At 41.6% G+C, this 21944-nt stretch overlaps 7 protein-coding genes across 7 annotated transcripts; 3 read left to right on the forward strand and 4 right to left on the reverse strand.

The window, feature by feature from the left end:
- Window positions 1-623: 623 nt before the first annotated feature.
- EAE98_011835 (uncharacterized protein) lies at window positions 624-3669 on the reverse strand (the record flags this gene model as incomplete). Its single annotated transcript, XM_038959458.1, has 3 exons — window positions 2245-3669; window positions 1725-1895; window positions 624-1669 (listed from the first exon to the last, which is right to left on the reverse strand). The coding sequence occupies exons 1-3, from the start codon at window positions 2339-2341 to the stop codon at window positions 624-626; spliced, it is 1314 nt and encodes a 437-aa protein (XP_038804223.1). The 5' UTR covers window positions 2342-3669.
- A 454-nt stretch (window positions 3670-4123) lies between these two features.
- EAE98_011836 (uncharacterized protein) lies at window positions 4124-5742 on the forward strand (the record flags this gene model as incomplete). The annotated part of the gene is made up of 2 exons (XM_038959459.1): window positions 4124-4228; window positions 4348-5742. 2 exons carry the CDS (start codon window positions 4124-4126, stop codon window positions 5740-5742), a joined length of 1500 nt encoding a protein of 499 aa, XP_038804224.1.
- A 2089-nt stretch (window positions 5743-7831) lies between these two features.
- Window positions 7832-9202, reverse strand: EAE98_011837 (uncharacterized protein; the record flags this gene model as incomplete). The annotated part of the gene is made up of 4 exons (XM_038959460.1): window positions 7832-8562; window positions 8637-9009; window positions 9082-9128; window positions 9184-9202. The coding sequence occupies 4 exons, from the start codon at window positions 9200-9202 to the stop codon at window positions 7832-7834; spliced, it is 1170 nt and encodes a 389-aa protein (XP_038804225.1).
- A 379-nt stretch (window positions 9203-9581) lies between these two features.
- On the forward strand, window positions 9582-10394 carry EAE98_011838 (uncharacterized protein; the record flags this gene model as incomplete). The annotated part of the gene is made up of 1 exon (XM_038959461.1): window positions 9582-10394. The coding sequence occupies one exon, from the start codon at window positions 9582-9584 to the stop codon at window positions 10392-10394; it is 813 nt and encodes a 270-aa protein (XP_038804226.1).
- A 1156-nt stretch (window positions 10395-11550) lies between these two features.
- EAE98_011839 (uncharacterized protein) lies at window positions 11551-11973 on the reverse strand (the record flags this gene model as incomplete). Its single annotated transcript, XM_038959462.1, has 3 exons — window positions 11551-11655; window positions 11729-11853; window positions 11916-11973. The coding sequence occupies 3 exons, from the start codon at window positions 11971-11973 to the stop codon at window positions 11551-11553; spliced, it is 288 nt and encodes a 95-aa protein (XP_038804227.1).
- Window positions 11974-12546: 573 nt separating this feature from the next.
- On the reverse strand, window positions 12547-13938 carry EAE98_011840 (uncharacterized protein; the record flags this gene model as incomplete). The annotated part of the gene is made up of 3 exons (XM_038959463.1): window positions 12547-13218; window positions 13276-13466; window positions 13518-13938. 3 exons carry the CDS (start codon window positions 13936-13938, stop codon window positions 12547-12549), a joined length of 1284 nt encoding a protein of 427 aa, XP_038804228.1.
- Window positions 13939-16647: 2709 nt separating this feature from the next.
- EAE98_011841 (uncharacterized protein) lies at window positions 16648-18259 on the forward strand. Its single transcript, XM_038959464.1, has 2 exons — window positions 16648-17317; window positions 17454-18259. Exons 1-2 carry the CDS (start codon window positions 16774-16776, stop codon window positions 17858-17860), a joined length of 951 nt encoding a protein of 316 aa, XP_038804229.1. The 5' UTR covers window positions 16648-16773; the 3' UTR covers window positions 17861-18259.
- Window positions 18260-21944: the final 3685 nt, after the last annotated feature.

Here is a 21944-nt window from a genome sequence, read left to right on the forward strand (position 1 = left end):
ATTGGAATACTATGTTGAGCCCGATTCCTTAAAAAAGTTACGGGCATCTAGAATGGTCGTCTTGAGGGATTGACTGCCACCAACTGGGGAACTCTCGCAATTGACAGCCCTTTTTGGACTGATTCAATCGAAATCCGAGATCCAATGGCGAAATGATAGTACTACCAAGTTTTGGGAATCTAATGAGACGAATTTGAATTATAAGTTATTTCTGCTGCATTTATTCATTCAAACTCGATGCCCAGATTACGCCCCTCGTCATCGTCATCATATGATGATCATCGAAAAAATAACCCGAACCGTTTCCCGTCATTATGCTCAAATTTCGAAACTTAGTTTTGATATGAGTTATTATATCAATTCATGCCAATGAAGTGCTCGCTTGGGAATCCCTCCAAAAATTGCCAGCAAAGTCGACAAACTCGCATTGTGGCTGTGCAACTTTTCTTTTGTGATTTCCCTACCCCTCCACGTTTTAGACTTTTGGAATTCGAACCCTGCCGATCTAAGGATCCGAAGGTACCATTGTCACAATGGTACCCTACTCAATGCTGAGATCGCCAAAGAACATTTAATTGATAAGACTGATGGTACCCTGCATAGATTCAATAATGTTTCGAGATTTATTCCTTCAATCTTTTCGCTGGTCTTGAATCGTCCGGTAGCCCACTCCTCTTTGTGCCAGGTAAACTTCCCGTTCGAATATCATTATCATCCTGACTAACCCTCCTGTGCGGATATTCTGTTTTGACCCCCTCGAAGACGTTGGCACTAACTTTATCCCCTGTACTGAAAAATGGATGTGTTAATGCTGCTTGCGCTGTTAATCGTTTTTCAGGGTCATATTCAAGTAAGCTGCTCAATAGTTTGTACCCCTCACCACCTAGACTCGAATTCGATACTGGAACCGAAGTGGGGGATGAATTTATGGTTTGATAATACCACTTCTCCAAACTCGAGTATCCAGCTTTTGCATGTCCACTAGCTGAGAGAGTGGAAAGTTGCGAGTATTCCGGCATGTGTACCAGATGTGGCCATTTTTCCTTAGTTGGTAGTCCCATTATGTCGACAATCTTTTGCATTTGATTCCTCTGGAATGGTACCGTTTTCTTACTATCCATCTTCGCTTCTTCGCCTTTAAATATTGGTCTGAGGGAAAGGAGTTCGGCAAAAATGCACCCAATAGCCCACATATCAATGGCCGGAGTGTAATGCTTTGAACCTAGTAGGAGTTCCGGGGCTCGATACCATATCGTAACTACAACTTTGTCACCAGAGAAAAGAGAATGCAATGGTTTGTTGAAAAGTCGAGCAAGTCCCAAATCGCCAATTTTCACTTCCCCTGCAGAGGATACCATGATATTGGCAGGCTTGAGATCACGATGAAGTACCCAATTCGCATGAAGGTATTGGCAGCCATTGAGAAGTTGAAACATGATGGATTTAACTGTTGGAGCAGGAATGGGATGGCGAGTAGGTTGAGTATGATGATGGATAATCTGAAGAAGGTCATGTTCGGCATATTCAAACACCATGAAGATACACTTGTCTTCAAGAATAATTTCAATGAGTCGGATGACATTCATGTGACTCAATTCTGAACACAGTGCCATCTCTCGAACTGCTGATTGTGAAATACCCGTATATTGGATTTGTTCCCCTTCCTTATCTAAGATACATTAGTATATATATAACAGTGCTGATGTGGATTTGTTTGTGTTTACCTGGTTTAAATTTCTTAATGGCAAATTCCCCAGGTCGTCCATCTCGCCCAACTGCTTTATAAACTCGTCCATATGTACCAGAACTAATGAAACCAATGACTTTATATCGATCAATAACTCGAACTTTACTTTGGTAGCCCAAGTTAGGATTGGCTGATCTTTCAGCTGTACCTGGGATTTGTCAGTTAGTTTTGTAAAGTCTGATTTAAGTAAGATAACAACGAACTACTAGGGGTGTAGAATGGAGGAGGTCTTATTGTAGGATACATATTGAATCGATATAAAGTAATTTGAGATAGAAATTCAAACGATAGATGCAATGATTTGATATTTGATGAAGCAAGAGATCAGAGTTTTCAAACCATATTGGAAAGAGCTATTGAGGTGCCGATCAGAGATGAAGATTTTGATAGGATATGCCTCTGGTGATGAGGAAAGTAGCCAACCAAACGAAAAAATAATAAATGTATCAAGTAATATTGTGTGAGAGATAAAAGAAAAAGTCATATATCTACATTACCTTCAAAAACAGCTTGAACAGATCTTTTTATTTGAGTTCTAGATGCGGAGATCGAGGATGGGCCGCCGGATGACGGTGGGTTAGATGTCAGGCTCATTATTGTTATTGTGGATAACGCGTGTGCGTACGGCGGGGGCGGCGTACTTCGGCTTGGTTTTGCTTGATTAGTCTGCAGGTTCAGTGGGCATCAAAATCTGTAAATCTTCCAACCAAGACAATCTTAGACAAGCTCGTATGTGGGCAAAACAAGGGGAATGGCAATAGGAAGATTTCAAATGCGCGTGTGAGTGTGGGTGTGAATAGCAGGTAGCGTAATACTGCTTTGCAGTAGTGCAGGGTCGGTAAGATGCAGTCGAGCGTAATTTAGATGCAGGTTGTAAGTACAGTCGGTTGCATCAAGCGTGTCAAAGAATCCCTTCACAATTAGCTTCGTATCGGGGAAGATGATCAAATTTGCCGCGAAAAAGGCTACCTGGTCGTACAATATGTATGTAAGTCGATATGAGGTATAGTACGAGACGCGCTTGATATCAAAGTTCCAGAAAAGGACAGTTGTGAATTAAGGTCTTAGTAACAGCATCGGCATGGAAGGACGAGACATATGTCGGCCGATCAAATTCACAAATCTCGAATGATAAGACGAGACAATTTCAGATGACCTAAACGAAAAAGACATGCAATTGTAATGTAGCTAATGCGATGTGATGTGTTGTGATATGGGAAACCCCGGGGCTGAGAATTGAATGATGAATGAATGATGATTGACAATATCTGCGGTGATTCGACACAGCGATGATAGGGTCACACGAGATAGTTGTGCACCTGCGTCTTTGAACGGTTGATGTGTAACCCCCAAGCAATATTCAAAGATGGGAGGGGATCTGTAGGGCGAGATTCGGAGATAGCGGTCAGATGAGATGACCTAAAGAGGGGAAGCCTTTTGGATCAACGGGTAAAGCCAAGTTAGATCTATACTGACTTGCGGGATAAAGAGCGATTTGACAGTTTTGGTGTTTCGGACGCGGTGCTGTAGGTGGACTGTACTGTCACTTGTAAGATACAGATAATTTGTAAGCATTCGTTGTTATCGACACTTCCTTCCACGTTCCCACAGGTATCCGGAGTGTCCGTATATCCAGCCGAAGAAATTGGCCTGTTCTTGTTTCGCAGGGCCCTGTTTTTGTAGAGTAATTTGTATCCTGTATCGTTCTCAGCGGGGTGCAGTAGCATGTACCAACAAGTTGGGATAATAAGAATGCAGAAATGGGGGAGGTGGAACGGTGTAGGGTGTAGGGTGTAGGGTTTTTGGAAGGGCCGTAGACTGATGGTAGGAAGTAGGTATTGAATGATGATGTACAACAGTTTACCAGTATTGAATTCAAAGGATCAAACAGAATTGGTAGAATGACTACCTAGTAGTATCTCAAGTGAGAAAGGGGAAAAAGAATACCTACAACTGTGTACCAACTAATAACTGTGTAGAAGGTACTCCGTGGATAGCTTTCACATCAAAACATCAATCCTTATCGATAATGTCGGGTCTACTTATTAGCGAGCCTAGGTATGTAGCCGCGACCAACACAGCTACTTGCATAATTACACAAATAACGTTCATAACTCCCGAGGCCCTCATGACGTTTCAATGTTCAGGTACTGCTTCTCTACCGACACTTGACAGCAAACCACAATGAAACACAAAGCTCCTGATTCACAAACTATCGGGCCAACGCAAGCAAGCTACTACATACTAGCATTCCAGTCCTGACATGGGATAAATTTATCAGGTCATATTGTATATACTCTTAGCAAACCTCACCATTCATTTGCAACGCATGAATTATTCCCATTAACTTCTTATACATTTTGGACTGAGTTCAATATGGCCCCAGGAGGCATGAGACAATGTATTCAGGATATCACTCCCTACCTACTTTTCCTCATTTTTATCTCGACCCTTGGACCTCTACAATTTGGCTTTCATTTGGTATGTAACATCATTACTTTCATGCTGATGCCAGAATCTAGCACATAGCACATCTTCACACATGCCGTCATATACTATCTATCACTTCTGCGAATAATAGCTAACTTAACTTCTTCAAGTCTGAATTAAATGCTCCTCAAGATGTTATTACATGCAAGAAACAAAGTCGTGTCGAATCAACTGTTCGTACCGGACTTCCACAATGTATCCCTATGACCGAAGCCGAATTTGCCGCCCTTTCGTCACTCTTCGTTTTAGGTGGATTATCAGGAGCACTGGGTTGTGGCGCCGTGTCGACAAGTTATGGAAGATTGTTTGCCATGAGAATTACAAGTGTTTGTTTCATAGTAGGGTCAATTTTGGAAATCTTCGCCGGCACAGTTCCAATGATGTCTATTGGCCGGTTCTTTTCAGGCATTGGTGCTGGAGCATCGACTGTCGTCGTGCCAATTTACATTTCAGAGGTTGCACCGCCTAAGGAAAGGGGATTGTTTGGATCCATGACACAAATTACCACGAATGTAGGCATCCTACTTACTCAGGTTCTGGGTTATTATTTGAGTAGAGGGTCGAAGTGGAGAATCATATTGGCAGTTGGAGCTGGACTTGGATTGTTACAAGGACTTGGGTTGTTATTCATCCCAGAGAGCCCAACATGGCTTGCCGCACATAAAGACACACAAACAGCCACGAGAACCCTCCAGCGAATTAGAGGACATGGCTATTCCATTGAGGAAGAGATTCAACACTGGGACATTAAGCCATCCGAGGAAGAAGAAGAGCGTCTTTTACTTGACCCAGAGCTGACTAGAAGGGACTCTGTTGCCAGCAAGTCATCCTCACAGAAATCCATTCCTAATGTTGGATTCTTTCAAGTCATTAAAGATCCCTTCTATCAACCTGCAGTCATTGCCGTCATTGGTATTATGTTTGCTCAACAACTTTGTGGTATCAACAGTATCATCATGTATTCCGTATCACTTTTGTCTGGCCTTCTCCCCGTCTCTTCATCTATCATTACAATTCTTATTTCGGTAGTTAATCTTGTGGCAACTGTCGCATGTGCACCATTAGCCGATAAAATTGGTCGAAAAGCATGCCTTCTCCTTTCCATAACTGGTATGGGCACCATGTCTCTTTCATTAGCATTATCCCTTCGTTGGGAAATCAAAATTCTCTCTGCGATTTCAGTCATCCTATTTGTCACATTTTTCGCCACAGGTCTTGGTCCTGTTCCTTTCATGATGGCATCAGAGTTCGTCGGTCCAGAGGCTGTGGGTGCGACGCAAAGTGTAGGTTTGGCAGCCAATTATCTTGCTACTTTTCTAGTAGCCCAATTTTTCCCCATAATAAACTCGAGCTTGAACAAAGCTTTAGGGGGTGTGGGATGGGCGTACTTTATATTTGCAGCGTTGGCAGTATTGTGCGGAATATTTGTTAGTTGGAAAGTTCCTGAAACTAGAGGCAAGAAAGATGCCGATGAAGTCTGGGGAAGACAGAGAAGAGTCGATTGAATAAGAATGACAAGCTCTTAGTATAGGATGCACATGATATTAAGATTAGCTCGGCGTTAGGTGTTGATACTTTTTAACATATATTCACAACTTATTTCAAAGCAGAAGCTGTATTGTATAGTTGGCATCGGACTTGTAATCACTCATGATCTATCATTCTGTGCTAGACATTTCAGTTCTTCATTAGGACCTTTGGAGACAACACCAGGTGGCCTGATTTTTCATATCAATACCACCATCCTCAAACCTTTTTTCAATGCTTCACAATTCTTCGTTGTTACTTCACCTTGAGCCAATTTTACAAGTCAAACAATCATCAAAAAGATCTTAAGTATATGTAGAATTAAGCCAAACCAACATCAATGTGATATTAGAGTCTTGTGGTAATTCATTTGGATGACTTGAATGTCCAAAGCGGGGAATACACATGTCCCAAGTTTTGAATGATATTTTTGACTATCATGCCTGACAATCATCGAAAAGATTTTTTCTACTCAGGCGAAATATTATTTCAGAACGTTGGTCTTACCTTGAGGATAATTTGCCATGGAAAATCTCTGCTGAAAATTTCTTTCCAATTGTGCTGTAACTCCACTCCAAAAAGCGCCAACAAAGAAGCGAAATATACATGCATCATGTTTGGAGCGAAATTCTCGCCTCGGCTCATCATCTAGCTACTTGGTTGCTTCATTACGAGACAGTGATTAAGAGCCAAATTCCTGCCAATCTTCCGCCAAAGCCGCCACTTCCACAGCCCTCCAAGGTTAGCATGGAAATTGCTCGTGGGATCAGCCACCATATCTCTGCCTGAACCCTCGTGTATTTTCCCCTACGTCGGAGCCACCCACATCTCGAGATTCAATATTCCTTTTGGCGCTGGGGATGAATCGATTTCCATCATCAAAAATAGCGGAGATACTCAAGTCCAACGCACCACCTATATGTATGTTACTCAGACTGCACGAGGCCAGTCCCAAGAGGATGGAATCTTGTCCCATAAGTAATATACAGTAAGTTTCTATTAGTGTACATCCACAGAAGCCCCTAAGGTGCCCATAGTATATCGAGTTAATTAGCAATGTAGGTTCACCAGCAACCATCTCTCCCAATGTTGAAGGCAATGAAAGTATTAGGACCATTTAGCTGAGACCCGCAGCGATATTCTGCGTTGGGGTAGCATGGCCATCAAGATAACTCGTTTCATACAGTCTGATGAATGCTTGGTGGTTGAATGAAATGCAAAATTGCAAGATCATCTAGTGTCGAAGGAAGACTAGGGTTGAAGGAGGGAAGACACAATAGAAGAGAATGTCCTCATAAATGAACGCAGACATAGATGGAGTGTATAAGTTAATCTATAAGCTCGAATTGAAGAGCTAGATCTGGCGGTTGGACACGAATATAAATCTGATGCGTAATTGTTCCCAATATGTATCAGCTGAAAACCTGCTTCGATTGCACAACAGAATAGGTCTTCGCGGCCCTCGAACTTTTTGGGCTATAATTAAAACCCTCTCGGGTTTTTGCATACGCTCCGGCGTTTGAGTTATTTGGATTATGAAAAGATTCTAGTGTGTACAAAGTTCGAGTCAATGAAACGTCAGAATGGACAAAGTGACTTGAAGGATTAGATACTCGATGTAGAATCAAAGAGTCAAGAAAGATGTGTTGCACACGAAAGTAGCGAGGAACATAGTTTCTCGGATGTAGAAGGACTACCACATGTCTGTACAACCACGTTGCCAAACTTCCTTCCATAGTCCTTCCAAGTTCCAATTGATAAGATATACCTAGGTATTGTTGGAAAGCAGGTTGTGAAGAAAGCACTTGCCGATTAGTGGGAACTATTATCTAAGAATTATCGAACCGCTGCTCCATGTCGGATTCATATGGCCTTCACAAAGATGAAGTGATGCTCTTATTCTGACAGGAAATTAAGTCACATCAAAATGAGAAGTTGTCTGATTCACTAATATATCCAGACACAAAAAGCAATTTTGATTCCGTATGATAGAAGAAAGGCTAGCCCACGCAATGCATTCATATTCATCAATGACTCAATCCACCATAAAACTCCTCTCGTCTACTCCTATCTAGGTCCCAACTTTTCCAATACTCTTGTGCCTTGCTCCTCCCATTCTTGCTTTGTAATCCACATGTTCTCTTTATCAGCCATAATATTTGCCAACACTGCACCTCCCAAGAAAACCATATGCCTCCTCCTAGGAGGATCTTCAATTCGGACCTTGAACTTATTTAAGCGTTCAGGATCTCCACCGAGAACTCTTGTTAACCATAATTGTTTTAATTCTTTCTCGAGTCGTGATGGCAGACCAGGATACATAGATGAACCACCAGATAGAACGATAGCTTTGAAAAGAGAGGATCGCACATCGACATCTGCAGCTTGAATGGTGTTGAAAAGGAACTCGGCAATACCGGGTTGTTCAACATCGACGAGATGAGGTTGGAAGAGGCACTCTGGAGCTTCGAAACGTTCACTTCCAACCCGGATCACACGCCCATCAGGTAGAGTGTAACTTTCAACCAATACAGTTGTATCTTCACTCAAGCGTTGATCCAACTCAAGATCGTAAGAAACATAGCAAAGCTTCTCCTTAATTTGTCGAACTGTTTCGAAATCCGCTGTTCTGTTCAAAGCATATCCGCGACGTAATAAGAGAGCGATTAAGTTTCGTGTGACATCTCGACCGGCGACATCAAGACGACGAGTAAGATGGTTGAGAACAACTGATTCGTAAACCGGTACAATGTGTGTAACTCCGTCTCCAGAATCAACCACAACTCCAGAACTGAGACCTATTGACAATCAGTACACATAATGTCCTGCATACTGCACACCGCCCGTCGCGCAATTGAGAGAATGAAAGTACCTTGTGCATATAGAGCCAAGACTGCTTGAATAGCCACGTAAACTCCTCCAAATTGATACCTTTCAAACATGACTTCGCACATTTGTTCTCTGTTCTTTAAGGGGTTCATTGGTGGTTCTGTCAAGAGAATCTTCCGGCCAGTAGGATCGACCTTCATTTTCTCGTAAAACGTATAATCCCAAAGGTGTTGCATATCATCCCATTTCTTGACAATACCGTTTTCCATAGGATATGAGACTTGAAGCATTGTCCTCGCTGCGGCAGCTTCATCACCACACATGATGTCCTTAATGACCATGCCATCATCACCCTTTTCTTCGGATCGCAGAATTGGTCGACCGACAATAGAAGGGTATTGGAACTCTGGGAAATTCTAAAATTACAAAAAGTTAATTCCGAGGCATTTAGATGGCTTCCATCATTAATAGTCCAAAATGCCACATACCTGAGCTGCATATCCGACTTTCAGGAAACCAGTTCCTCCATCGAGGACTATGCGATTGTTGTCAGTATGGATAATCAAAAGAGGAAAACAACTTTGGTATACCTATTGGTGGTTCTGCCATAATTCCAGACTGTGGCAGATCAAATTGTAGAATCTATGTATGAAATGGTTAGAGTTGTGGTGTAGCTGGTTGGTGATTCTGACGACGCTGCGGTTGAGGTCGGAATGTATGGCCGTAACGAGGCTTAAGCTTCCCCGCCGAACCCGCTTCACTTCATGAAGCTGGTGATTGGTGAAAGTCCACTTTCGAATGTGAATATAACATTGTAAGTGAACGATCTCTTGATTTTTTGCTCTGATTCTATTTTATACATCATCTATTCTTGTGCTCGTCGAAAAGGCACATAAGGTACTAGATATTTTACCCAAATCCTACCTGCAGGCTGCGCCATAATTATTCGTACGAAGAACTCGAGGGATAACCCACTCTTGTCACAAATATGGCTACCGATATCAAACCCAAGAAACTTACAGACAGAAAGCTTCTCATCATAAATCCAAACTCTTCGAAGTCTATGACCAAGGGCCTGCAAACTCTACTTTCTACAATAAGTGATTCCTCTCAGATTCAAATTTCATTTTACACAGCTCAACTGCCAAGTCCTCCGTCCATTAACAACGAGGAGGATGCAACCCTCTCTACGCAAGTTGTTCTTTCGGACCTTACATCGACTCTTGATCAATATGATGCATTTCTTGTAGCCTGTTACAGTGTTCATCCATTGGTCACGGAACTCAAGAAGAGAGTGAGACCAAACGTACACGTGACAGGAATTTTTGAGGCCAGTGTCATGATGTCTTTGGGATTGTTGACGCAGGGTAACGGAAAGAGATTGGGTGATAGTGAAGGTGACAAGGAAGGATTTGGAATTGTGAGTACTGGAAAATACTGGGAAGAAGTGTTGGGGGCAGGTGTGAGAGATTTCTTGGGGACTCAAAAGGGAGAACATTGTGAAAGATTCAAAGGAGTAGAGACTACAGGTCTCACTGCTGGCGAGCTTCATAGTGTCGATAGTGAGATTGTCGCCACCAAAATGAAGGAAGCGGTGAAAAGATTGGTTGGGAAAAGAGATTGTTCCATCGTTTGTCTAGGGTGTGCAGGAATGGCAGGTATGGATGACATGGTTCGAGAAGCACTCGTGGAAGAATTAGGATCAGAGGATGCCAACCGAGTATATATTGTCGACGGTGTCAAAGCTGGTGTTGTATACTTGGAGGCAAATATGAAGGCATTGCCTAATGGAAGTGGCTAATAAACACTGACTCCCCGAAACAGATAGCTTCGACACTGCACTCTTGTAATTGGCTTGACCTTACAGCAAATTAATCACTCCCACAAAATTGATGTGACTTACTTTAGACTGTGAGAATAGCGAGAAGAAAGAGATGCAGTTAATCCATACTGGTTTTGGTACAGCAATCACCGTGGAATAATGAGGTCCTGAAGGCTTTGGTTGATCTCATAGAACACGAGTGAATGATCAAGCTTTTAGAGTACAGCCCTGAGCCAGCCGTCATTTTCTCGAACTAGCTTTGGTGAATGTGTTTTCTCCAAAAGCGTAGATACTCCTGTGGGTCGTAGGCCTGCAGGACGTCTAACCAGATATCATGGCGACTTACCTGCTATTTGTGATATGCCATGCTGACTCACTAGCAGGATGAATAGTAGGGATGCTCGAGAGAGAGAAGTAGCTTCATGAACGGACCAATTAGTAGATATATTCGCGCAAAGTAACTGATGATCCAAATGCCCTCGTCCTGTGCTACATTCTGGGATGCATTACTGGAATCAAACTGACATGTATATGATATACCGAGACTAGTATTTGTAATTAAAAGTCAACGTGCCTGTTTACAATCTCATGGCAGGCCTTAGAATCATATCAACATATCCACTTATAATATCATGAACAACATCAATATGTACATACATATATAATGCCATACTTGTATTCATACGTACCCACGAACACTATCAGTCTATGTGAATCTGATCTCCAGGTGATGATAAAGTCGACTCCTAGATAGTCAGTTCATGAAAGCTTCAGGGGGGCTTCCATGATCTGCAAGTAAAGCCTTGTGCCCGTGCTAACTATCAATACACTTCAGCTCGAAGCGTAGAGCTGTAACATAGTCTTAAAAAAAGTGTAACCCCTTGAATGTCAATCTGAGGAACCCAGGAAGAACCCACCGAACGCCGATGAAAGTGCTTGAATTACAAGCCAAATCCCCAGGCATATCAGAACCCCCAAAAGACACACTTATAGCCATGCAATATATTTCTCCAGAATCTGTAGAGTAAAAAGAATCCCTTTTCACCATGCTTGGTCCATACCGATATCATGCAAACTTGTATTCCATTCCATGCCTTATGTACACATCCATTGATTCATGATCGTCCCTCCCATATCAATTGCTTCTTGCACCATCCTTAGCCTCCCTCAATTCGTCCATCTTTGCAACTCTCTTTTTAAATTCATCGTATTGGCATTTTTCGTAAGAATGTCTCTCTTGCTGTTTCAAGAAATTCCGAATGTCAGCCTTGTTCTTGATACCCCAGTACTTCTGGAATGACCCGCAAACCCACCTCACACTTCCATGGAAGATAATATTCCTCCTGCCGACAACGATTAAGAGGAATCAATAGACCGGCGCATCCATCACGATATGCGATAGGTAATCGGGCTTCGCTCATTTGTTCTCGGGTTGCGCCTGAACCGGGTGTTAGCTTCCATCTTTAACAAAGTATGATCTAGAGGGACAAGGAACCATACTTGTAGATGCAGTACCAGAAAGTCCAATGGCGGACTTTACAGCTTCAGTTACTGTCATGATTGCGTTTGGATATGTAGTGATGAGGATTTTCGATGCTTGGGTATTGAGGGGGGTTTGGAAGTAAGGTCAACAGAACTCGCGCTAATAATTTCAGCTTAGTAAGCCATCCATCCACCTTGATTTTGTTTCCCTTCAATTGATTCAAGAAGTTCTTCAATCATATCATTGAGGTTTCATCAAGCATGTATTCGTGATTTAATCTGTTTTCTTTCAGATCAATCTTCCCGAGAAGTCTCGGAAATCGACTTTTGAAAGGTTATGGATGATGAGGACTTGCTTCACATGTTATCCCCGTATAAAATTCACATCTGGCTCACAGATTCCCGGACTGTTTTCAATCTTCAAGCCTTTGGGTTGTGAAGTCTCTTCAAATAAAGAGTTACGACAGTAATTTATTCTTCGAATGGAGACATCACCATGGCAGAATGAAGTCATCTCCGTGTTTAAGAGTGTGCTATACCCTGAATCTTCATCAAGTGTTAGGGTACTCCCTCATCCTCACAATTTGTCTCAAGTGCTGGGTGGTTCCAAGTTCAACAGTCCGCATTTTTCATTGGAAGAACTAGTCGATCAAGTGTACCAAGTCGGTTCGGGAATCTCTCCCAACAATGCCCACCTTCCAAGTTCCCTCTTCTTATAAGCAACAGGGTCATGAAGACTATGCGTCCTAATATCACGCCAAAATCGATCCAGTCCAACATTCTTACTAGTCGCTCTTGCTCCAGTCATTTCAAATACTCCACTTGTCACCTTTAATCCAACGTCGGTAGCTACAACCTTGACAGCTGCAACAGCTTCTGCCAATTCACCACGATCTCGTGCAGAAACCGATCGTTCGTCTTGATGTTTCGCATATATGTCTGTCAACTTCTTACCCACAGAATCCGCTAAAGCTACAACTGCCGATAGATGTGCGTGGAATGTGCCATATCGCTCAAGAATGTACCACTCCTCTGTTGCACTGTCTTTGTTATCTCCACCGAAAGGCCACGCGCGCGTATAAGTTGTTGTGTACTTGGCTGCTGATTCGATAGCTCCAAGAGAGATTCCGATATAGAAGTTTGCGAAAACCAATTGAATGGTGGGAAGTAGTAGGGTTGCGAAAGGGACAGTAAGGATTTGAGGTAGTGGTTCCTTGGTTTGGGCATTCCAACCTAATGCATCTTCCCAAGGAACCCTAACATTTTCAATCTTGACGCTACCGGACTCGGTGAGTCTTAATCCAATGTTATTCCAATTGTGCTATTAAGATAGTAATGTCAGCTGCTAAAGAAAACTTTCATCGACATTCTCACTTACGGCAAATTGAATTCCAGGTTGTCTAGTCGGCACCGCAGCAAAGATATGCTTCCCAGTTCCCTCCAACACACCTTCAAGAATTGTTATGTCAGATACAACTCCACCAGTGTTGAAGTGCTTTTGTCCATTGAAAATAATGTGATCCCCATCTGATTTTATACTCAAATCTGAATCTCTTGGGTTAACAGCACCTGTTTGATAGTGTCAGTGTATTCCTTGAACTTTGATATGACTTCAATTACCTCCCATAAAATAATTATTTTCAATTATCTGCTTTTGTAATCGATCTTTCTGCTCATTTGTCCCCACAACATTTGCTGTTGTCGACCAAAGCAAGTGATATCCAAGTAGCATACCCAAAGATCCATCACCTTTAGCAACTTCTCTGATTACTTTGTATCCGATATCCCATGATTGACCACCGCCACCATATTCTTTTGGACCCAATACTTTTAACAGTCCTGACGACTTTAATAATGACACTTCATCGCGAGGAGATTTATTTTCAATATCTCTCTTTGCAGCGTCCTTTGAAAAGATTTGGGAAATCTCTGATGCTCGTGAAAGCCATTCTTCTTCATTTTGTGGTACGGCAGATTGAAATCTTTGATGATATTCTGAATAGAGATTAACTTCAGAACTTGATGTACTTGGGGCGGCCATTTTTGTCCAAAAAATGTATTTAAGAAATGGAGGGTTCACGAACAGATACAGCTGAAGAAGTGATTGAGGGGTGCGGGGTATTTCAATCAATCTTATTTTCAGCTCTTGAGTCAATTTTAGTTTAGCCTCTTTGAATGTTGTACATGTAATTACGCATACATAACTCGGATGTCGTGATTATCTTCCATAATGCAGATCACTGGATAGATAATCTGCATCCCACGTTATTTTTGGACGTGTTCGATTGATGGGGTCGATTTACCTCAGACACGGAAGCAATTTTCCCCACAAGTAGAAATGTTACGCCATGAAGCTATTGAGATGTCGTGATACTTGTGCAATATTTAAAATTAAGTAGTTACGAAAGATAAGAAACTAAGTTTTCGAGTTTCGATTTAAATCTTTATGCCCGTACAATAGTTTATACCAGTATTGTTTGCCCTGCATGAGTAGATGTACTCATTCTATAAGGCTCTCATTGCAAAATCTGCCAAGTTACACTTGTCATGCTAGTTCGGAAGCTCCCTTTTAGTACGTCTACAATTCTACCCTAAATGATAAAAGCACTACCGTTCAAAAGTCTAAATTATTCTGATGAAGATTGTCATGTCTCTTTTCCGTATCAGCACATCAATGAGCTGTGGATGACTACTCGCCGTGGTTGACTGCAGTGATACTTGGGCTCAAAACCATATCTTTAGCATAAGATTAAATGAGTACCTAAGTCCAAGACAACGGATATTTATTATACTTCCATTCCTGACTTGGTCTCGATGAGTCATTGTTGCAGAAATCGGTAATAGGCATTCGCACAATATAGGCATATAGTAGGGCGACTACCTGTCAGAATACATAGGTGTATCCGGGTCAACCTGGCAGATGCCCAAACTTGGCAGACGCAGACTATATCGTGAGTATGCTAAGCAGGGTCACACAAGATTGTAGAGTGTAGACTTTTGCACGGTGAAACCGACAGCCATCGCTACACTATGAATTCCTGACCACAAATGATTACTTTTCTCTGAAGTTGCGAAGTTGCGAGCAAAGAATTTTGCTCTCAAGGATGGGAATTAGGCACTTCGAAGCAGATGTGGACTTGAGAATATCACACACCACGTAGAGAACGGTGCGTGTTGGCTCTACGATTGCGGAAGAGTCTTTCACCAGCTCGCTGTTTTGACAAGCGATGCACCTCATCCGAGCTCCGGTGATCTTTGATCAGGTATCTACTGGAGTTTGCCTCGGATGAAGGATCTGACACGAGCTCCCCAACTACTTTTCAAAAAACTCTTTCCTAGTTTCCCTTTCAACCTTTCACACTCTCTTTTGTCCTCTCATGAGTGCACCATATTCGATACACATGGCGAGGACACTCACTTATGTTCTCATTCAGAATTGTGTTAGCAATTTCAGCAATCTTAAGCCTGTTACGCCCCGGGGCTTCCTAAAGGATGAGATCGATATCTCTCCACCCTAAGGGATCTCCTCAATATGGAATTTCATCTGCTATAAACCTTGCCTATTAGTTCCCACCTCGAAGTATTTGGTTCGCCAATCAAATTCATCTCATTGGAATGAGGTTCGAGATTTCTTGTCAGTTCCCGTATTTGCTCGGACGATCACGACGACTATTCTTTCTGCTTTATCTTGCTTCGACTGCCCCCAGACAAACTGATTTTAAGTCTCCCAATATTCTGATAATCAAGGGGTTAATATGGATATTCCATGCGTGTTGAAATTGTGTCATGAACTTTACTCTATGGATAGAATAAGCCTATTGAGGTGATGTGGAAAGAGTTGTTGAGAAGGAGATTACTTAAGCGTAACCGAAATACATTTCAGACCAAGAGACGGTGCGTTATCGCTGGGAATAACGTGGGCTAGGTAGGATGTCTCAACGATCAGCTTCCCATCGCGATGAAATTGGTAGCAATCCAAGGGTTGATCCGACCTGGTGCCGCGTCCTGGGAGTACTACAATGTATGCATTTGATCATCCATGATGTGACGTAAACCCGAGTTGTTCGATACACCCCAGGTTTGTTAGCTAAGTTCAGATTTCGGGTCAAGAAATTCTTTCTAGGATTCTTATTCCCCGAATATCCATAGCCATACCTTTTATACTTAGGGATATCATCCCATATCAAAGACGCTCTATCGTCATTTATGTTTAGGATAAATCGTCAAATCAATGTTCATATACCAAAAATTAGCTGGAAGTGGTCTTTTGTCATGACTATAGCTTCAATTCATGAGAAGAGTGAACGACGCTCGTGTTGAAAAAGTGATGGAAATCCTCCCAAGTCATCTCATTCCAAGATGGAATAAAATGAGCAACTAACAGATCAAACCACAAACTTGCAGTTTCCTTTCCTCATTTTGATTCCATAATCATTGCGATTCACACCTGAAATCCTGCAAGAAGTTCAAGTTCACCTATTTACTACTTAACTCAAGTCATCAAGCAGGAGGCTTCGCCGCCAAAGAATGCCTAGGCGTGTGCTACTGAAGCATATCACCCATGACACATCTCGGAGGATTTGCGATAAAGCCGACGTGGTATTTCCACACCAGTTATAACATACATATTAACCTATAGAATATCACTCGGGGCCCCACAAAATTTCATGCCTTTGTTTCAACTCATCATCCAATAGCTATGGGCGGGGAGAAAACAACATCCTTCCTCGCATTGTCTAAGCCACATTCACATCAGCACAGCGGTTAAGAAATGATAAGAGATGACTATACTATCGAGCATTCCTCTTTCATGATTATCTACATCGATTTTAAGACGGAATTATTCATTTTCGTATATCCCAAAATATAGAACAAAATGAAGGCGTCAGAGCGAGCAATATGCAAAGTTCGATTACCAGTCTATGAAAAGAATTGCGAAGAGCTCGATCCCAGCCGTCAATCCAACTTGAAGTTAAAGTGGGCACATTCGATACACAAGCTATTCTTCGCGGATGAACAGACTAGCGGTCGTAATAATGTTCGTAATTTTGATTTCCAATTAAATACCGACGGGTCTGTGGAGAATCGTTTTCAGGATCAACCAGCTTCATTGATGACAGCGACGCAGTATCCAACACGCTACCAGCTCCCGGAAGATATTTCAAACAGACTTAATACCGCCGAAGAAAAAGTCGCGCGTGCAGAACTCTTCGCATTGGGCAGTATTTTATACGAAATCATGTTGGGTCACCAGCTTCTCCATGAAATTGATGAAGGTCTAGATAACGGGAGGGAAATTCAGAGACTCATTGCTATAGGAAGCTTTCCGGAAGATCTTTGGAATTTACCAATGACTCCAAAGATTCTAGGATGCTTGTGTCCAGGATTCATAGAAGAAATGTTAAGTCTACGCAAGAAAGGTTCGTTGCTCGTTTTTATTCGTGTCTAATGCCTACACAGTATTGTACTCGCTCCTCTTTGATCTCTTAGACAACCTTTGTGTCCATTTCATACGATATATTTGGCTAACTTTTATTTTTGTTATCTCCCAAGTAGGAATCGGAAGCTATGTTAAAAACCATCCTTACCGATTTGGGTTCCAAGTTTTAGGTGGGGCTGTTACCATTGCCTCCGTCGCCGTAGTACCTGTCCTTGGAGCAATTGGATTTTCAGCTGCAGGCCCTGTTGCTGGCACCACAGCAGCAGCCTGGCAATCTGGTATAGGCCTTGTCGAAGCAGGTAGTATTTTTGCGTGGTGTGAAGGTGCCGCCATGGGAGGTGCTGCTGTAGGTGGAATCATTGGTGCTGGTGTGGGTGGAGCTGGAGTTTTGGCTGGAGCTACTAGCTTAGGTGCACTAGATGGGGGAGATTCCGATAACTCTGAGTTGAAGAAGAGGTTTCTGGCAGCTTGGAATCGTGATATGACAGCAGAGCAGAAGAAGAGGCGTGTAGGATCGCTCTAGTGTGAGACAAACGAGGGTGACGGGAGTCAAAGTTAAGCTTGAACTGAGGATAAAGACGTTTTTGGTGGGACTGTATCAAGAGAATAGTTAGGGTCCCAGATTTATATGTCTTGTATCTCCAACAGCACAACTTGCTGCACTGTTCCATTTCAAATTGTTCAGTTTACTACGACGTTTGATAATCGAATTTATGTAGTGCAGAGGCTCATCTTCTCTCCCTATTAAAGTCTATTCCGTAATAATTGAATGGCCCGAAGCCTTGGACTAGATATGAAAGGTTAATTCGATAATCATTCATCATCATTTAAAGGAACTCTTTACACGCAAGGATCGTCACTCTCTCATGTAAGCCTCTACAGTCCCGACTGTCATCTGTGTACTATTAAATCTTTGTGTCGTTCTATATTTCCGGATTTGCAATTACTATAACCAGGGATCTTCGAGATCCCCCCATACTGATAGCCTGTTGCCCAGATGTTGTGTCAAAATCCCATTTCATCATTTCCTTCACCGTCAGCATTGCTCTTACATTGCATCTTGTCACCATCAGAATTGGCAGGACGTATTTCCGAACGTTGTTAATGGGAATTAGAAAGACATCTAATCAGTTTGACAATCAGGTCCTCTTCAACTTCGATAATAAATTCACTTTCAGAGGAGTTGACAATTCAAAGCTCTTCGTCGTTCAACTGCAGTCCAGACTACTGAGAACCGTCGAAGTAGCACGTCACAAGCTTCTCGACCAAAAGACAAGACCTAGGTATCATTTATCGAAGTACTTTATCTCGAATCTATATATCGGCTCATTGCAGTGCATTCGTGGCCAAGCATGATCTGGGTCTTCCAAGTCTTCACGTACTCAAGAGTCGATGCGATCACATCAGGATTATCTATAAAAGGGACATAAGCTGTTCGTGGAGATACCTGAGAATTAAAGATACCTACCATATGTCAACTGTACTTATCAATGTCATTGGAAGACATTTCTAAACGGAGACAATCTGCAAATTCAGAAAGTCGAACCTGTATCAAAGGCAACCAAGACACATCCTCAAATTATCGCAATGGAGAAACACTGTCATGCCATTTGTGGATCTATAGCTGATTGAAATATATTTGCTATTGGTCCTTCAGCCCCGGCTTTCATGATTCATACCAAATTCGCGATGAGTGCTACTCCCGACTATCTCACACCTGATGACAGTGGTACACCACTAAGGAATTATCCCATCAAAAGCCATTATCCTACATTTCTGAGACTTTGAAATAGTTAGAATTGGTGCCTAATTTCATTTCTGACCTTTTTATCCAATCTAGTCCATCTCAATTCTGCGGTAATTCGAGTTTGAGATCTCCCATATAAACTGGAATTGGAATTACCGTAAGCAAAATTGATTATATCAACATCTAAGTACCTGCATATCACTAAAGTTGAGATCCTCCATCTATTCCTGGCTCTAACTTGATGCGCTAATCCTTTCTTCGTGCGGTAATTAGAACATTTGGTTTCTCATACAAATTAAGCTAAGAGAACTCGACCTGGATTACCGCATTCATTGGACACTTTGGTGTCATACAAATAACTAAAGAGGACTAATATTGGTGGCTTCTACTTCACCTAGGCTTTTGATTCATGCCATAATCCTTTCTTGTTTCTATACCAAGGAGTAAGTCATGATTTTTAGGCCCTTATTTACGAAACTGAAATTATCCCAGCAGGTAATGATTACCAGACCAATGGAGGGCCATAGAATAGCTGAATTATATACTCTCCATCACACCTTGGTCTTTGTTCAAAGCGATAATGTATATCCTGAGCGGTAATCGAGGATTTTGATTCCGTATACAAATTCCTCATACAAATACAGACTTTGGATTATCTCCACAAGAAATGATTAGCGCATCATCTAAGGACTTGGGAATGATTGAAACAAGTATCATCTATCATAATTCAGCGTTATTTTTATGCAGCAGTCTATTTTCCATGCGGTAATTGAAAGTCAACTTTGGCCTATGTCAACATTTCATCAATTACCGACGACCAGGAACATTATTTCATCAATAAAATATGTAGAGAAGATTGGTCTTGATCCTCTATTTGATATCCAGGTCTTGATTAGATAAAATAGTACTTTCCTCGCGCGGAAATTACAAGTTAACTTTGGCCCATCAGCCTTTCATCAATTACCGTCAGACACAAGCACTTTTACATCAACCCTGGTGAACTAGATACCTGGAGATCATCAAAATTAGTACCTTCTATCTAATACATGTATTTTTGTAATGCGCTAATGCTTTCCCCAGGCGGTAATCACGAATCAAGTTTTAGCCTGCAGAAACCTTTCATCAATTACCGTCAGCCATAAGGATTAGCGCACCAAGTAAGTACTTATAAACGATTCTAGAAGCCATCTTTCAAATCATGTCACCATTTTTCTCGCGTTTGATGGTCCACACAATGCGGTAATTGGAAGTCAAATATTGCCTACCCTACATTTCAATATCCATACCGAGCTAGAACCAGATAGCCGTATTGGACAAGTTAGATACTCCCTGTATAACTTCAGTTTTACTATGAGAATCTAATCCATTGATTGGACAGAAGTCAAAGCGCAGACATACGTTCCTCACGACTTTTGTCAGAGAGTGTTCATGAAACCTACACCCCTTCAGATCATAGAATTACCGAACTGGAAATTCGTTATCCTCAAACAAAACCACGTGGATATCACTAAGTTTAAGTCATTTCATCGACTCCATGTCCAAAGATTGCATTGTTTAATCATGGCATGTCGGTAATCCGGTCGCAAGTTTTGCATCTATGAGACCTTTCTTTGGCAGATTCAATGAGATGATAATATCTCTACAAATCTTCGAGGCATTGAAAGTACCAGAAATTGAATCTTAAGGACTAGTTTGACTAACTGAATATGAAAGCTTTATCATAAACTGCAAATCCAGACCGGTAATTTCACTTTCGGTCCATCTTTGATACCTGCATCACCTATCAACGCAACGTGATTCCCAACTGAAGAACGCCCCCTTTATGGCTGTCTACACTTCAAAATGCTCTGCAAGATATTGAACATTCTAAGGAAGAATTGAATTATATAGATATGTCCATTTTCAGACCGGTAATTTGCTCATGGTGAGACGCCCTACATGCCGTGAAAAATGCTCTATATCAAAATTACCGACTTAACAACGAATTAGCGCATCAAGAAAAGGGCTGTTTATCATTTGAGAATAGTTTCTCTATTGATTAAAAGTATCAAGAAAGAATTACCTGGTGTTGACGTTGCGGTAATTGCATTGTTCCAGAATGAGCTTGTATACACCTAAATCGTGCTAACTTGTTGAATCAAAATTACCGATTCGAGAACAACATATTATAAAGTTGCTCTACACTTAGAGAAGAGAAGTGATTATTCCGCATCGATTGGATCTATTTAGAAAGAATTACCTACTTCTTATACCATTGTACTCTGAGTGTTTATGTCGATGATCAGTCAAATACAGCCAAAGTTTCTTGGATCAGAATTACCGAGAATCCTAGGGATTAGCGCACAGTCTAAGTACTTTCATATTAATCGCCTATTATTTCTTCATCTATATCTGCTATTTTCAATCAATTAACTACCGGATGTGGTGCGGTAATTCGTGTCTTCATCTGTGGACGTTCAGAGATTCCAAATTTGAATCAACAACCACTCTTGTTACTAGCCAAGATATTGTTGATCTCCACATCAATGAAATGATAGTTTGAGAAGAGATTTAATAGCGAGTTTAATGATTTCAGGATCTTATTTTGATGTGCTGATGCTTATTGATAGAGGTAACGAACATTCTGTGTCGTTATTTTGAGTAGCTTGTATGTAGCTTGCTACTTCTGGATTACCGTCCGCCAATTTCGAGATAGAGTAGAAGAAAATTGAGAAACGATGAGGAATGAGTTCATAAGTGTATTCCGGGTCAAATCACGACGGAATAATGATTTGCCATCTCGGTAATCTTAATTTGATGGTCCGCAGAATTCTTGTTGTCAGCAAAGTCTTGGAATTATCCGCATAGATTGAATTAGAGT

This window comes from Botrytis deweyae (assembly GCF_014898535.1).
Source record: "Botrytis deweyae strain B1 chromosome Unknown BDEW_053, whole genome shotgun sequence".
NCBI lineage: Eukaryota > Fungi > Ascomycota > Leotiomycetes > Helotiales > Sclerotiniaceae > Botrytis > Botrytis deweyae.

Excerpts from the sequence above, each read along its gene's own strand:
- EAE98_011841 (XM_038959464.1), top strand. The coding sequence starts at position 16,774 with ATGAAGGCGTCAGAGCGAGCAATATGCAAAGTTCGATTACCAGTCTAT. Across the intron at positions 17,318-17,453 it reads GTTAAGTCTACGCAAGAAAG|GAATCGGAAGCTATGTTAAA; the intron begins GTTCGTTGCTCG and ends TCTCCCAAGTAG.